At 54.3% G+C, this 16,452-nt stretch overlaps 1 protein-coding gene across 1 annotated transcript in view; it reads right to left on the bottom strand.

The window, feature by feature from the left end:
- Nucleotides 1-16,452, bottom strand: part of Cux2 (cut like homeobox 2) — a 190,942-nt gene that overhangs the window by 16,950 nt on the left and 157,540 nt on the right. The window contains 11 exon segments of the mRNA XM_036171745.1: nt 330-968; nt 1,766-1,865; nt 1,961-2,009; nt 3,367-3,425; nt 3,505-3,696; nt 6,363-6,467; nt 8,973-9,021; nt 10,226-10,292; nt 11,548-11,624; nt 12,885-13,002; nt 14,587-14,721. Of these exon segments, the coding sequence (XP_036027638.1) occupies nt 330-968; nt 1,766-1,865; nt 1,961-2,009; nt 3,367-3,425; nt 3,505-3,696; nt 6,363-6,467; nt 8,973-9,021; nt 10,226-10,292; nt 11,548-11,624; nt 12,885-13,002; nt 14,587-14,721 (1,590 nt within the window).

Here is a 16,452-nt window from a genome sequence, read left to right as displayed (position 1 = left end):
CGGGAACTCGGGTAGCTAATGCTTCTTGAGCAGTTCTGCTATTCTGGGTGTAGTGGTTAGCGTTCCGGGTCCTTTTGGCCCCTCCCCAGAGAGCTGACAAATGGGGAAACTGAGGAACTGGCCTAGATCCTAGGCTGGGCTGCCCAGGGGCGGTTGGGGGAGGGGCAGTAAGAGTGTGTGTGTGTGTGTGGGGGGGGGGTCCAGTGAAGGAGTGAGCGAGCCATACATCTTTCCATCGGAAGGTGGAGATCGAGGCACAGGGCGGCAGCCCACCTACCCCGGGGGTTACACATGGCGCTGGGCGGGGGTGGGACTGCAGCATGGCTCACCTCGCTGCCGCACCTGGATGGTGCGCAGGGCCAGCACATTCTGCTCATCCGACAGGAACTGCTTCATCTTGATGAAGGGCTCCTTCCCCTTCACCGTGAGCTTGCGCCAGGGCTTGGGCCGTGCCAGGATCTCACTCACCGAGCCCTGCGACAGCCCCAGCACGTAGTGACCGAACACACGCTGGCCGATGTTGTGTTTCAGCAGCTGCTCCTTCACCTGGAAGGCGATCTCCGCCGTGTCCAGCTGCTCCTCCTCGGGCCCAGCCCCGTCCACAGCCTCTGGGGCCCCAGTGGGCTCAGGGCCCAGCGCCGCCGAGGTGGCTGGAGGCTTGGCACCACCATAGAAGGCCGGTGGGAATGCCAGCAGGTTGCCCGCCTCCCCTTTGAAGGCAGCCGGGCCCATTATGTGCTTGGGCAGCAGGGGGTCCCCAGCCAGCCTCTCCGCAGGTGCCAGGCTGGGGAAGGGGGACAGTGAGAAAGTCCTTGGCCCATCGGGACCCAGGCTGGAGCCCAGTAGTGGCTGCCCGGGGCTTGGGGACAGTGGGTCTTCCGGGCCTGGTGGAGGCGGAAGCTGAGGAGGGTAAGAGGGTTCCGTGCCCAGTGAACTCTTGATAGAGTCGTCCTCCGAGGGGTCCTCCTCTAGAACACCAGGAGGGATGCACAGACAGACAGAGGGGCGGAGCGGCCGATGGTAATGGAGGAGAGGGGTATGCAGAGGCAGGAAGGAGGTGATGATTAGAGAATGGAGACAGAGAGTGAGGGTTAGAAGCGGGTCCAGAGAGAACAGGGACAGGAGATATGGGGGAATGGAGAGGGACAGGAGGAAAATGGCTATAGACCTCAGAGATCATCAGCACCCACGCTGGCTGTTTCCCCTCCACCCTCAAACCCCACCTCCTCAGACCCCCTTCAAATGCTGCTTTGTGGGAGCCAGGGGGCGTTACCCTAGCAAGCAGGGATGGGCTCACTGTCTCACGGGTGTCTTACGGCCCTCGGTGCCCACGTTACTCAGGCCACCCAGCACTTTCAGTTTAAGAAGGGAAGGGATGCATTATGTGCCTGCTGTATTCTTGGGGAGGGTCGCAAGGCTAAAAGGTCACTGAGCCCCTTTTGGGGAGAAGGCAGTTTTAAGCTGTGGGCCACTCCCGGGGCGGGTTGGCTGTGGGGTGGGGGTATGGACACTAACCCCTCCTGACTCCTTCTTAAAGCCCCTCTGTCCAGCTGGACTCAGGGTCGAGGGGGGCCATCTGGAGCCTTGGGACTACCTGTGACTTTGAATATGGGCAAGCGCCACACAGCAGATGTTCATCTCACACGCTGGGTCTTGGTTCTCCTGCCTCATAGATGGCAGTGGCCCTGGGGTGTTAAAAATGTCCAGGGGCATCCCTGCCCAGACCCCAGCCCAAGTGCCCCTCAGGGTGTCCCTTGTCCCCTACCAGGGCTGGCCAGCAGCGCTGGCTTCTCCAGCAGGAACTTCTGTGTGGGGAAGAAGGCCTCCTTGGCCATGAGCAGAGGGTCGTCTGGCTTGGTCAGGGCCTGAGGAGATGGGAAGCAAGGCTGAGAAGGCATGGCTGGTGCAGGCTTGGGGGCGGCCAGCTTTGGGGGACAGGGATGGTGGTGGAGACATGTACCTGTGGGAGGCTGCAAGCGCTGGAGGCCAGCTTCATGGCTCTCAGGATGCTGCCAGAGAAAGGAGAGAGGCCTGAGGTCAGCGGGCTCCAGCAGAAGAGAGGCCCCGAGTGGGCTGCTGCCTGTCTTCACCGCTGGACTCTTCACAGGCGACCTTGGGATCTGGGTCTCATGGAGCCCAGGCTAGCTCATTATTCAAACTCATTATGTAGCTGAGGCTGGCCTTGAATTCCTGAGCCTCCTGGCTCCACCTCCCAAGCGCTGTGATGACAGGTGTGCAGTATCACCCACCTCTGATCTTCCCCTTTCTCCCCCTTCCTCCCCACTTCTCTGTGGTTCTAGGGAAGGAACCCAGGGCCCCTTGCATGCCACACAAGTCCTCTGTCTTTGAGCTACCCTGCCTTGTTGTTTTAGCAGGACATGGATGGAAACTGTAAAATGCAGAGTTTTTCAGAAAGTTCTAAAAAGCAAAAAATTGGGTTTGCCTTGGGCTGTATGCCCACAGGAATGGAGGGGTGTGTGGTCACTGCGCTAAGGATCATGGGAGAAGAGATGATGAAGCCACACACAGGAGGCTGTGCCTGGGTTCCACGGAGTTCCCTACCACAGTCATGTCGGGGGCCTTAGGCATGGGACCCTGGGGACACCAAGGGTCAACTGTCTACTGCAGAGTGTGCCAACCGCAGGCCTGAAGTGACAGGCTCTGTTGGGTTGCCGGAGGCAGCTTGGTCTGGTGAAGGCCCTGTGCTTCTCTGGCTGGTGTGTGAGGCCCCCAGTTTCCACACCGTGACAAGATAACTATCTCCACGTCTTCATGGGACAGGACCAGGTTAGTTTCTCTGTCAACTTGACACAGGCTAGAGTCACTGGAAGAGGGAACCTTAACTGAGTAACCGTCTCCGTGAGATCAGCCTATAGTCTCTGGGGGCATTGCCTTGATTAATGATTGATGTGGGAAAGCCCAGCCCTTCTACAAGCAAAGTGGCCCTGGATCCTATCAAGAAAGCAGGCTGCACAAGTCATGGGGGAGCAAGCCAGTGAGCAGCACCCCTCCATGGCCTCTGCATCAGCTCCCGCCCCCGCCCCCAGGTTCCCGCCTGGTTTCATTGATGGAATCTGTAAGCTACAAGTTGGTTTTGGCTGGTACTTTACCACAGCAGCAGAAACCAAACCAGGACAAGAAGTTTGTTTCCTTGAGGCCTAAGCTGGGGTGACAGCCCCATCCACCCACCTCGGCCTCCTGCATGCTGCATTCACAGACATGCATCACCATGCCTAGCTTGAACTGCACCAGTTTTGACAGGCCACATGCTGACTGGAGGAGACCTGGACCGCAATGGTGGGAAGCTAGGAGGGTAGGCCATGAGCTTGGCGCACAGTCCTGGTCCAGCACCCTTCAGCACCGTACCTCAGTTCTGTTTTAATCTCTTCATAGTCAGCCTGGGCCTCCAGCTTTTCTTGTAGTTTCTAGAAGACAAGTGAGGGACAGTGAAGCCGGGCCCCTGTGCTCCCAGCCTGCCACCGCCCCTGCCACCCTGGGACCTGCCTCTATGGCCTCAGATTTGGCTGCTAGCTGCCGCTCCAGGTCAGCGATCTGGTTGGCTGAAACCTCCTCCAGTTCCTGCAACGAGTGTCGTAGCTGCTGGGCATCCTTCAGCAGCCTGAGGATCTCTCTGTCCTTGGAAGCCAGGGCTGCCTCCAGCCGGGGCCCAGAGCATAGCGTGAAGCTCACCTTCTCCTGGGGACAGAGCGGGGTGTGAATGGCTTTGAGGGGCTGAACCAGGGCACTGGATCCCAAGCAGAAGGGAACATTCCATCTGGGTGATCCAATACTGTTGTCCGGCCTGCCCAGTTCCCCTTAACAGAAGCCATGCTTCATTCAAACCCTTGGCTGTCCAAGTACGACCATGGCTGGGTGTGATGATAAATTATGCACTCTGGAGTCAGAGGCAAGAGGATGACCACCAGGTTCCAGGTCCGCCGGGGCTACACAGTGAGACCTTGTCTAAAAAAAAAAAAAAAAAAAAGCCGGGCAATGGCGGCACACGCCTTTAATCCCAGCACTCGGGAGGCAGAGCCAGGCGGATCTCTGTGAGTTCGAGGCCAGCCTGGGCTACAGAGTGAGTTCCAGGAAAGGCTCCAAAGCTACACAGAGAAACCCTGTCTCAAAAAAACAAAACAAAACAACAACAAAACTAGGAAAAAAAAAAAGCCTCTGTTGGTTAAGTAGGGGGCCTGCGCTTCACCTCCACAACACGTGTGAAACAGCTGGGTGTAGTGTCTCCATGTGTCACCCCAGGGCCGGGCAGGATCCCTGGAGCTCAGTAGCTGGCCAGTCTAGCCTAGTGCACACAGCCCAAGCCTGTGAGAGATCCTCTCAGAAAATAAGGTGGATGTCCTCTGGGGAAGAACATCTAAGGTTGTCCTCTGGCTTCAACACACATTTGCACATGTATGCCCATATGTGTACACGTATATGTTCACACACAGAAAAGGAAAAGGAAATAAGAGAAAAGCTGAGCGTGGCGGGGGGGGGGGGGGGCGCTGTGGCAGAGACAATTCCAGAATAGGTTTGGGTTGCCGGTCTGTCTGGGTCCTACCCCAAAGGGATCGACCCATCTAGGGAACCATGGAGCCTCAGGGTTAGATCAAAGATATCCTAGCCACAGACCATGTTACTATGGTTTCTCCTGATTTGTTCCAGACCTGTCACCCATCTAGGGTCTTGGAAACTGCCCCGTGTCCCTGTAACAAGGGACAGATTGCTACCTGTGGGACCTGAGTCAGACTAGTCTCAGGTTCAGTTACACAATCTAAGAACTACTTAGAAAAAAAAAAAAAAAAACCCATGCACAAAAACAGCCCACCACTACTAATCCCGCTTTCTTCCTTGGAGATAAATGCCAATTAAAACAGGAAGCGGATGCCATTAATACATTAAATTAATTAGCATCAAGCGCCTCTGTTGTGCTCAGAAAAACTGCTTCCCAAACCAGCCGGGCTCCCTGCAGCTGGCTAGCCATTTGCAGGTTCCAGGGGGGTTAATTAAGAACCACTAGTGACTCTTCCCTAGACAGCCACCAAAGCTCCGTCGCTCTCTAGACATGCTTCTGTGGGACAGTCACCTGGCAGATCACGGAAGACACTGTCTCCTGGGACATAGTCGCACATACCTTCCTGGATATTCATTCTCTCTCTCTCTCTCTCTCTCTCTCTCTCTCTCTCTCTCTCTCACACACACACACACACACACACACACACACACACACACACACATACACACACAGAACTTATTGCATCAAAGATCCATCGTCACTGATACATATCATCCCAGACACGCACATGTGGGTGCAAGAGGCCATGAGATCTGATGAACAGAAGCCACCAAAGAAACACTCATGATATCAGTCAAAAGCATTGGCTACTTCCCAGAACCTTCTATGAGCCAAGCAGTCCTCTCTATAACCCTGCAAGGTAGGTGAGGACAGGGGACGAAACTGAGGCATGGTCAGTACACACACACACACACACACACACACACACACACACACACACACACAGAGTGACTGCTATAGACAGAAGCACCTTCCAATATTCACAGTGAAGGAGTGCTATGGTATAAGTACCCACGTGTTAAGGAAGGCATAAACCATCTGCCCCTTGTGTGTAAGGAAATGTGACTCTAACCACTTGGCATGCAGGAACACGGGAAGGAGGCAGATTGGTGAGGACATAAGGGCAGAATGGTGGGTGGTGACTCGAATCTTTAGGCAGACAATGACCCCAGGCCCCTAGGAGGTGCTGGCCAGAGAAAAGGATAAAGATGGATTGACTTTGTTAGGGACCTCGGGACTGATAGCTGAGATGGGCTTTTTATAGCATGTGGCTGGCGGAAGGGGCAGGTCCCATGGGAGTCATCTCTAAGTTTCAGGACTTAAGGGCTGAGTACAAGCCCTAAGTCTTCTAGTGACTGATCAGGACAAGGTCCCAAGCAGCCACCAAGCAATACAAGACCAATGTTCAACAGCACCCCCTGGTGGCCACCACCCACACTGCATCTTAGACACCTTGCCCAAATCTTGGCTCACCTTGCAATGCATGTGACCCTCTTTGGCCTGAGAACAATTCTAGCATTTGCAGGCAAGGTGAGGGAGGCATCCAAAGGAAGACACTAGGCTTTTTGTCAAACACCAGTCAATGGAAGCTTGAAGATTCAGAACGGTGGCTACAGTGTTATTTTGCTGGTACAACAGGTCTTACTAGGCTGACCTTAATGAGGCCCTCCCTGTGTCCCTGCTCACATGCACAGCACCCTCCCAGAGCCACCCACTTTTCCTAGGTGCAGAGATATGGCCTTCTCCAACCCTTCCCTCTGCCACCCTCCCTTCCGAGGGGCATCCTTACCCCACTGGGTCCCTGGGGGGAACAGCAAGCCAGGCGGATGGAGCTGTTGACGGATGCCAGCTGCTCCCTCAGGCTTTCCACCTCCCGCTGGGCAGCCTCTGCTCGCTGGGGAGGAGAAGAGGGGAGCCAGTGAGAGGGGAAAGGGCATAGGGACCCTACACCTGCACCGTTCTGGGTCTCCAAGGACCCAGGTCTTCATGTTGTTGGTCCTGAACCCAGGCCGGAACCTAGGAAGCCGGTCACCACTGTCCCCGAGCCTGTGGCTGGGCACAAAGAGAAGCAGCCTCGCCTCCCCTTTTCTGGTGAGATGGTGTGACAGAGCAGAGGCTGCCAGGGGTGTCTCTAGATGCTGGGACCCCAAAAGTGAGAACATTCCTACTGTCAGGGAGGGGAGGGCAGTAAGGGGCCGTCTGGGGTTCTGACACATACTCGGGTCTATGTCTGGTCTCAGGCACTGGGTCTAGACTATGCTCCAGAGGGGGGCGTCTGCCAAGGTGGCTCGGGTCCACAGGCTGTGACAGGCCTCTGGGACAGACCCTTGGCCTTCTAAGGCCCCAAGCCTTCCTTTCACAAAAACGGAGGCATTAAAAACATCACAGGCGGCCTGAGTGCTTGAAAACAGAGCAGGGCACTTTGCTGAAAGGAGTCTATGGTGGAGTTTAACTCTACCCATGCAGTTACTTGGTTATTTGTTCCAGAATCTTCTATAGTCTGGGCTGGCTCTGAACCTGGTATGTCACAAGGATGACCTTGAACTCCTGGGCCTCCTGTCTCTACCACAGGTGTATATCACCACACCCATGCCATTGGCAAAGATCTGAAAGTTTGGACACGTGGTACTAGCTTCATTATCAGACAGCCAGACTGGTCCCTGCAAAGGAGGTCGGGGGGAATCAGCGTGGCTCCATTTGCCATGCCCTGAAGGCATAGACCCCTTGCCCAGTCACCCGACTTTCAGGAACTGATGATACCCACCAGCTCATGCATGTGTGAGACGGTGTTTACCTGAGGTTAGCTGTGAAGGTGTTGGTTGGGAGGAGGGGAAGGGTGGACATTAACTATAAACAGTCACCCACAGTGGCCTGGGTAGAGCAGAGTCAGCAACCTATAACCCACTGCCTGTTCTTATAAATAAAGCTTTATTGGCACACAGGCATGCTCACTCACACAAAGTCCAAGCTTTTCGGTTGCAATGGCGAAGCTGCCTCTTTGCAACACAAACTATGGTTCAAGGAGCTAAAATACCTGATGTTTGAAGCAAAGCCTGCTTTCTCTGGATTAGAGGAGGAGGCATGCCAGTGGATACAGGACAGGCATCCACCAGAGGCATGGAGAGCATGTACGCTCATGTGGGTCCACTCACTGGTTTGTGAATGGGTGGCATGTCTGGAGGAAGCCTGAGATACAGCAGAAACTGGTGAGACAGGCTGCTGGGATCTGCTGGGGGAGGGGGCACTGCCTGGGATCTTCTGAATCACCTTTTTTGAATTTTGAACCATGTGAGTGAATGACCTAATTAAAAGTATAAGGTAGGCTAGGCATGGTGGTACGTTTAGTCCCAGAGGCAGGCAGATCTCTGTGAGTTCAAGGCTTGCCTGGTCTACATAATGAGTTCCAGGCCAGCCAGGGCTACAGTGAGGTCCCATCTCAAAAAAACAAAAACAGAAACAAACGAACAAACAAACCCAAGCTGGTCTATGGTGGCACATGCCTTTAATCCCAGCACTCAGGAGGCAGAGGCAGGTGGATCTCTGTGAGTTTGAGGCCAGCCTGGTCTACAGTGTGAGTTCCAGGACAGCCAGGGCTACACAGAGAAACCCTAATCCTGTCTCAAGACACTGGGGGGGACAGGACGGGGGACAACATGGGGACGGGGATGGGACACAGACACCACCACCAACACCCACTAAAATGCTATGCAACCTATAAAAATGGGGGTCACTTAATAATCATTAAAAATACCTTGGAGCTGCCTGAAGATGTGACTCAGTTGACAGTGTTTGCTCAGCATGTGGGAAGCCTCGGGTTCCAACCCCAAGTACAGTTTATATAAAGCATAAACTGGATGTGGCAACACACACCTGTAATCCTAGCTCTCGGGAGGTGGAGCAAGGAGGATCAGGAATTCAAGGTCATCCTCAGCTATACTGGCAGTTCAAGGCCAGCCTGGGCTACAGCCTCAAAAACAAACAAAAAATCCAACCAACCAACCACAGGAGCTGAGCCCAGGAAAGCCACTATCACTACGGTCCTGACCCTGCCTCCTGGGAGACACTGCTCCCATGGTGGCTAGAGCTGAGGCTGGGGAGCTGTCAGTAGCCTGCACTGTGCCCACACGGACTGGCCTCAGCACCTTTGTTCTGAGGGTCTCTGAAAGCCAACTCCAGCATGTCCCCTGCTACAGGGTCTCCTGCAGTGACGAGGGAAAAGATGGTGTGCCTTGACACAGGACTAGCCTGCTGATCATGGGGATGTCCGTGGATGAGGAGCTGGTGGCCCTTCCTGGCCAGGCCTCAGCTGTGGCATTGTAGGGAGCTTGGCAAGGCCCCCAGCCAGCCCTCCCTCCTCAGCCCTGCCCCCACCCACTGGAGGCTTCAGCGTCCTGCTCACCTGGTTGGCTTTTTCCAGGTTTGTCATGATCAGGCCGACCTCATCTGCCCTGAGACACAAAAGAAAGCAGCCCTGAGATGAGTTGGCAGCCTCCTCCTGTATGTACCTCTGCCCCACAGTGCGGGCCATGGAGGCTGCGTTCTGCACTCCCCACCAGAGAGAAGACAGACGGGGTGGAAAAGAATCCTGACTGCTGGGAATTGGGGACCGGGCCTCAAAACTCCTCTTGAAGGCAGCCCAGCCCCCACCACCCTCAGGGCCCCAATCTCTGGGGAGCCAACCCCAGAGCTGTCTCCCCAGTGTACCTCAACCGACTGCTCCCCACACGGGAGGCCTGCTGTGACCACCTAGGGGTGTTGCGTGTCTTCTGTGGTACCATTTCCCCCACACTGTCACATGGAGGGCCCAGGACAGGTCTGCCTAGCTTGGTGGGACTCTGGGACCTGGGGGACACCGTTGGTCACACCTGTGCTGCACACACACACGCTCTAGGCCTTCCCTGTACCGGCTGTCCCTACTGTCCCAGGTGCACTAGTGTGTCACCTGAGGTGGCCTGCCTGGGCCACGCCTGCCTTCTCTACCCTGCCTCACTCAAGCTCTTCTCTCAAAGCTGCTGGTCACGTGCTCAGCACAGTGTTCGCACAGAGCAGGTGCTCAATCCTAACTATGAATGGATGTATCATGGCCTGTCGCTGTCTGTGTCTGCTCTGACTAAAGCAAGGGCAGGAGTTAATGTTTCCCCCAGGGTCTCAGCACAGCACCAGATAAACAGTGGGCACTGGATAAATGTTTATGGAGCAAGTGATGTCTTAAACGTGAAGAAAGGATTGCACCAGATAAACAGTAGGCGCTCAATAAATGTTCATGGCGCGAGCGATGTCTTAAACCTGAAGAAGGGCTTGTATTGTGAGTCATTTAAATGCTACCATTTGGCCTCCACAGGTTGTACTGGGAAGTTGAGAAGTGGGGACAGCTCCTGGGTCAGGGGTCAGGGGTCAGGGGTCAGGGGTGAGGTTGCCCAGTGGCCTCATTCAGGTGGGTCCAAAGGTGTTATGACTGTGGTGCGTGAGCGGAATGGGAAGATGGGTCAGGTGCATGCCTGGGAATGAGGAACAGAGACGGGAAGAGTCAGAAAGAGGTTCCTGTGTATGTGTGTGCATGCGTGTGCGTGTGCGTGTGCGTGTGCGTGTGTGTGTGTGTGTGTGTGTGTGCGTGTGTGTACAGAGGGAAGCAGGCATCCCTAGCTCACTTACTTGGATGCAGCTTCCTCGTCGTATTTCCTCCTCAGCTCCAGCAGCTCCGTCTGTGTGGCCTTTAGCGCTGGGAGGGATAAAGACGGAGTGAGGAGCAGCAGCTGGGCAGATCCCCCCGCCCCCACATACACACAGAAAGGCAGTTGGGGTGGGCAAGGGATGGAAGAGCTGGCAAGGTGGGGGGCCCCTGCTGTCTGGGGCAGGTGAGGGCCTCTTAGAGCAGTGGGTTCTCAACCTGTGGGTCACAGCCCCTTTGGGTTCCCAGGGGTCGCATATCAGATAATTATGATTCATTACATAGCAAAGTTACAGCTATGAAGTAACCACAGTACGAGGCGCTGTATTAAAGGGTCACAGCATCAGGAAGGTTGAGAACCACTGTGCTACACCCTGGCTTAGTGGGGCTATGGGGATGTTCGCTTCCCTGCCCCGCAGGCCTGGGTGGAACATCCACCCACCCCGAGGCCAGCCTTTCACAAAGCCAGGAGCACTAGTCTGAATTGGCGCTGAGAGATTTCTAGAAAAATCCCAAGTTGTGCTTTTTTTTTGGTCTTGTTTCTCTTTCTCTTTTTCTTTCTTTCTTTCTTTCTTTCTTTTTTTCTTTCTTTTTTTTTTTTTTTGAGCTGAGGATTGAACCCAGGGCCTGTGCTTGCTAGGCAAGCGCTCTACCACTGAGCTAAATCCCCAATCCTCTTTTTTTTCTTTTTAAAGATTTATTTGTTATGCATGTATGCCTGCAGGCCAGAAGAGGGCACCAGATCTCATTACAGATGGTTGTGAACCACCATGTGGGTGCTGGGAACTGAACTCAGGACCTCTGGAAGAACAGCCAGTGCTCTTCACCTCTGAGCCGTCTCTCCAGTCCTGTCTTGTTTTTCTTTGTTTTGGTTTTTAGGGACAGAGTTTCACAATATGTCTAAGGCTGTTTGGAACTCCCTATGTAGCTCAGGCTAGCCTTGATCCCCTGTCTCAGTTTTCTGCCAGTTACATTGAGCAAACTAAAGGGTAGGCTACTCACTCTGGGTCACCAGACCCTGCCTGGTGGCCCAGAGTGATTAGCCACCTTCCTGGCAACCTGGTTCCACCAGGTGCCCTAGACATCATCTCGGCCACTGCCCCCATGGTCCAGTGCGTGCTCACTGTTGAAGAGTCAGACCCCATTTGGGTCCCTCCCAGCTCTGCTTTGGCCTGGCCTCTTCTGAATGACTTGTTCTCTACACTCTATTTCTGGCTTCCCTTCCACCTTGGGGCACACCCAATCTATCTCCCCAGGTTCCTGGGGATCTCACCTGAGGGCTATCACCTGAGCCGGGGGGTCATACCTGAATGTAACACCTTGATTTTCTCCTCTGCCTCCCCCAGCCTGGCTGCCAAGGTGACGTGGACTTCTTGGAGGCCCCTGTAGAAACGTGGCTGCTCACACTGGTTGCAGGGACTGATCTGATCCTACTCGGCGCGAGGCCCTTGCCATGGCCCGCACCTTATTCTATGTGGAATCCAGATGTGGTGAACCCATTACTCCCACAACCCACTCCGATGCTACCGTCCTCTGTGGCTGGGGCACCGACTATGCTGGGCCTCAGTTTATCTATAAACCAGAACTCCCGAGGGGCTCCACCACGGTGGGTGCTGTGGATCCTACATTGTCAGCCCGCATCCTTCCTGTCCCACAGGGTCATTCTGCTGCCTACCTATGGCAGGAGCTTGGATGTTCAGCCAGCCCCCTGAGGCCTCTCTCATGTGGGACCTGGCTCTAGCATCCGAGAAAAGGGGCTTGGAGGAAGGTTATCCATACAGAGCTGGGGCCAATGCTACCCAGCTGCCTCACTTCTAACTGGGAATGAGCCCTTGAAGTCTGGCATCACCTTCCGCTCCCACAATGCCCCTCTGGTAACTCTCATGTCCTTGCTGCTCCAGGCAAGCTCCTACCTCACAGCCTTCACCCTGGCTGTTCCCTTGGCTGTCACATCCATCTACACCTGCAGGAGTCTCACCGACAGAGGGCTTTACCTCCCCCCCCCCCCCCCCCCCCCCCGACCGTGACCCCTGGTGCCTTGGAAAGACCATGCCATCTTATCTCTTCCCTCTTGCTGGACTTTTCTTTACCATTTGATCGACATGGCTTATCTTTATTTCTTCCTCCTGGCCAGCTCAACTATGGGCCAGCTTTGGTGCTGGCAGACTCGGTCTGGGTGAGACGGATGTCTATCATCCACTGATACTGCATCCAAGGGAAGGCCCTAGACAAGGCTGGTAGGCCTCATCTAACCCACAGACGTTTTTAAGAGTACGGTAAGGAAAGCGTGGGTGTTCCCAGAGAGCAGGAGCTGTCCCTGGGTTCTGCGATTGCCACACTGACAAGAGCACCATGACCGTGTGACCAAAGTCCCCAGACACAAATATAAAAACTAAACTCGCACACACAGAGAAATCCCGCTATTTCTTTTTGGATAAGACTGATAAATGTACGCAGACCAACCCATTCCCCAGACAGGGTAACTGAGGCTTGAAGAGTGAGGCAAGAGTCCTAGGGCCTGCCTCAAGGTCCCCTCACCCTTCTTCATCTCCCACCTGCCCTTGACTGCCCCTGGGTGGGCTTCCTGGGCTGCTCTCCCCCCCCTCCCTCCCTTCCCCCCTCTCCCTTCCCCCCCCTCCTCACTTCTGTCTCTCGGCCTCATCCTTCTGCAACAAGGTGTCTGTCAGGAGGGTGTGCTGGGTGTGCAGGTGGCTGCCGTTGGCCGGCGTGTGCCCGGTAGGACACGTCCCCTCGTTCTGCTCTGTGGAAGACAGGGAAGACCACACTCATCACTCAGCTGCCGTCACGGGAGCTTCCCACAGGCCACAGTGGACCCCGGGGGTCAGTCCCTCAATTTATCATTGTGGGGGGAGGGAGGTGGGGGGGGGCTGGGACCCACTGGCTTCTGGGCTGGCTCGCTTACAAAGTGTGCTGGCTCGTTTTTATGTCAACTTGGCACAGGCCAGAGTCATCTGAGAGGAGGGAGGGAACCTCAATTAAGAAAATACTTCCAGAATGTAGGGTTGTAGACAGGCCAGTAGGGCGTTTTCTTAATGAGTGATGGATGGGGAAGGGCCCCGCCCATGGTGGGTGGAGCCATCCCTGGGCTGGTGGTCCTGGGTTCTATAAGAAAGCAAACTGAGCAAAAGCCATGGGGTGCAAGCCAGTAAGCGGCACCCTCCACGGCCTCTGCATCAGCTCCTGCCTCCAGGTTCCTGCCCTGCTTGAGTTCCTGTCCTGACTTCCATCAGTGATGAACTATGATGTGGAAGTGTAAGCCGAACAGACCCTTTCCTTCCGGACTTGCTTATGGTTATGGGGTTTCATCACAGCAACAGTAACCCAAAAGCCAAGTTCCCAAAGTTCCAGCCTCGGACAGCACACCCAGGGGCCCCTTCGGACCACCGTGCCCTCTGTCCTCTCTATTATTTTTAAAATTGTGCTAAAATACACATAAGACCTTCCACCTTAACTATTTTTGACTGACATTTATGATATTATCTGTTTGTGTGTGTGTGTGTGTGTGTGTGTGAGATCCAAAAGAGATTCCACTTCCCCAAATTCTGGGGGTTAGACAAAAAGCCAGCATTCTCTTCTACCAAAAGGAGCCACTTCCCTTACCACTGGCAGAAGGGACCGATGGCCCCCTGTGGTGTCTATTAGTCTACACCAATGGACACAGGCTGGCCTCCAGGCTCCCTCAGCATCACAGGGACCTGTAACACATGTCACAGTCCATGCCAGCATCCTAGGCCTTCTCAGACCCTCCTCTACCCTAAACTCCCCCAGCTCACAGGCTTCCCTCCCCCAGGTAGGCTTTCTCTTCCTCAGGCACCCCCCCCATACCCCCCCCCACCCGGGTCTATCTCCTCACTCCTCTCTGCCCCTGCTTTTCCTCATGACCCCGCTGGTCCGGTGTGCTGGCCATGTTCAGTCTACTCCTTCCTCTCTCTGCTCCAGACCCTTCCAGATGCCTCTGGCTGTTCTCTCTCTCCTATCTACAATAAAAACCTTCCCCTTAGCCACACCACAGAGTGTTGTCAGTTTATACAGTTTTTTTTTTTTTTTTTCCGAGACAAAGTCAACATAGCTCAGGCTGGTCTTTGGTCTCCTGAGGGCTGGAACATTCAGGCATGGTGGTGAGCGCTGCTCTGACTGGATGCCGTGGGCACACGGTGGTAGGGCCTGAGATGGCAGATCCTGCAGCCCTGCCACCATAACCCACAGTCGCTCGAGGCAGCGGAGTCTAGCTCCTGCCCCACGACCCCAAAGGGTGCTCAGGTTTGGCTGAATCTCCAACATGCAGGTTTGTCCTACCATCATCCTGTGGTGGCGTCATCAGTACCTCTGATCCTGGGTGGCTCTGGGCACCTCTTCCACGAGATGTGCACGTCTTGTAGGCGCTGTCCACTGGGGTCAAAGCTGGGGCGCTGCAGTCTGTCGTCCAGAGTCCGCGCCACCTCAAAAGAAGGAATAGCGTCTGAAGGAGAGAGAGAGAGTGGGGGGAGATGGAGGTCAGGGGACACGACATCCTTCCACAGAAAGCTGGGGAGAAGAAGTACGTTAGAGTCACTTGGAATCACTCTGATGGCTGTGGAAAGCAGGGATAACTTTTCATTTCTTTTTTAATTTATTTTAAAGATCAAAAACATGCCGGGCAGTGGTGGCGCACACCTTTAATCCCAGCACTCAGGAGGCAGAGGCAGGTGGATCTCTGGTGAGTTCGAGGCCAGCCTGGGCTACAGAGCGAGATCCGGGACAGGCACCAAAACTACAGAGAGAAACCCTGTCTCGAAAAACAAAAAATTTAAAACGTATTTTAAATTATGGGGGCGGTACGTGCACATGAGTGCAGGTGGCCTCAGAGGCGTCAGATGCCCCCGGGTTGGAGTTACAGGTGGTTGTGAGTCAACTTAGGAGCATGCTGGGAAACAAACTTGGGTCCTCTGCAAAAGCAGTCCACGCTGAGCCACCTGTGGTGGTTTGAATGAGAACAGCCCTCATAGGCTCGAATGGTGAAATGCTTGGTTCCCAGTTAGTGGAACTGTTTGGGAAGGATTAGGAGGTGTGGCCTTGTTGAGGTTTGTCAATGGGCGTGGGCTTGGAGGTTTCAAAAGCTCATGCCAGGCCCAACCTTTTTCTTTATTTACTATTTATTTTTTTGTTTTGGGGCATCTCTATGTAGTCCTGGCTGTCCTGGAACTTACTCTGTAGACCAGGCTGGCTTCAAACTCACAGAGATCTGCCAGCCTCTGTCTCCCCAGTGTGGCGTATGACACCACATCCCAGCTGCCAGGCCCTATCCTATTCTCTGCCTACTGCCCATGGATTAGGGTGTAAAGTTCTCAGCTCCTTCTCCAGCACTGTGCCTGCCTGTGGCTATGCATTGTGAAGTTTGGGAGGCCCCTCTTGAGTCTTCTAGGATGCTTGTACATTTTGGGAGCTCCCTCTCCCCTGCCTAGGGTCTCAATCAGCATGTAACTGACTTCTACTGTTACGGTCAGACTCACAAAGGGGCCCTGCACACTCCATGAGGCAACAGAAGTACGAGCTGAGTAAGGATGCTCGACCTGGTGGGACCCGGTCCCTACCTTTCCAGTCCCTTGCAGTCGAACTGTGACTGCTCCACTGTTCCTGCAGCTCCCTGTTTCCAGTAAAGCTCTCACCCCTGGGTAGACACACCACAGGCTGAGACACATACCAATTAAGTAGAAGAAAACCCACCCCAGGATATAGGCCTCACCTGCTGTGTGAATCCTAAATAGTCTTATAATTAAAAAACCCAGAGCCAGATATTGGGGTAAATGCTGAAAGATCATAGAGAGACAAAGGAAAAAGCCACAAGAGAAACTTCTCACTACTACCGAATCATCAGGCAGAAAGGGAGGCGAGATCTTGTCTCCATGAATCCTCTGACTGAAAGCCTCTGAGTCCTCAGCCAAAAGGCTCTAGTTCCTGTCTCCTCACGCCTTTCTCTGCCCAGCCTTTTCACTTCCTCCCTAGTGCTGGGATTAATGGCGTGTGTGCTTCCCAAATACTGGTAGCAAAGGCATGAGATCTCAAGTGCTGGGATTAAAGGTGTGTGCCACCACTGCCTGGCTGTTTCTCTCCTAGACTGAATTAATCTCATGTAGTCCAGGGTGACTTTGAACTCACAGAGATCCAGATGGATTCCTGCCTTCCAAGTGCTAAGATTAAAGGCATGCGCCAT

The sequence above is a fragment of the Onychomys torridus genome, chromosome 22 (genome assembly GCF_903995425.1).
Source record: "Onychomys torridus chromosome 22, mOncTor1.1, whole genome shotgun sequence".
Classification (NCBI taxonomy): Eukaryota; Metazoa; Chordata; class Mammalia; order Rodentia; family Cricetidae; genus Onychomys; species Onychomys torridus.
This window is presented reverse-complemented; position numbering and strand designations above follow the sequence as displayed.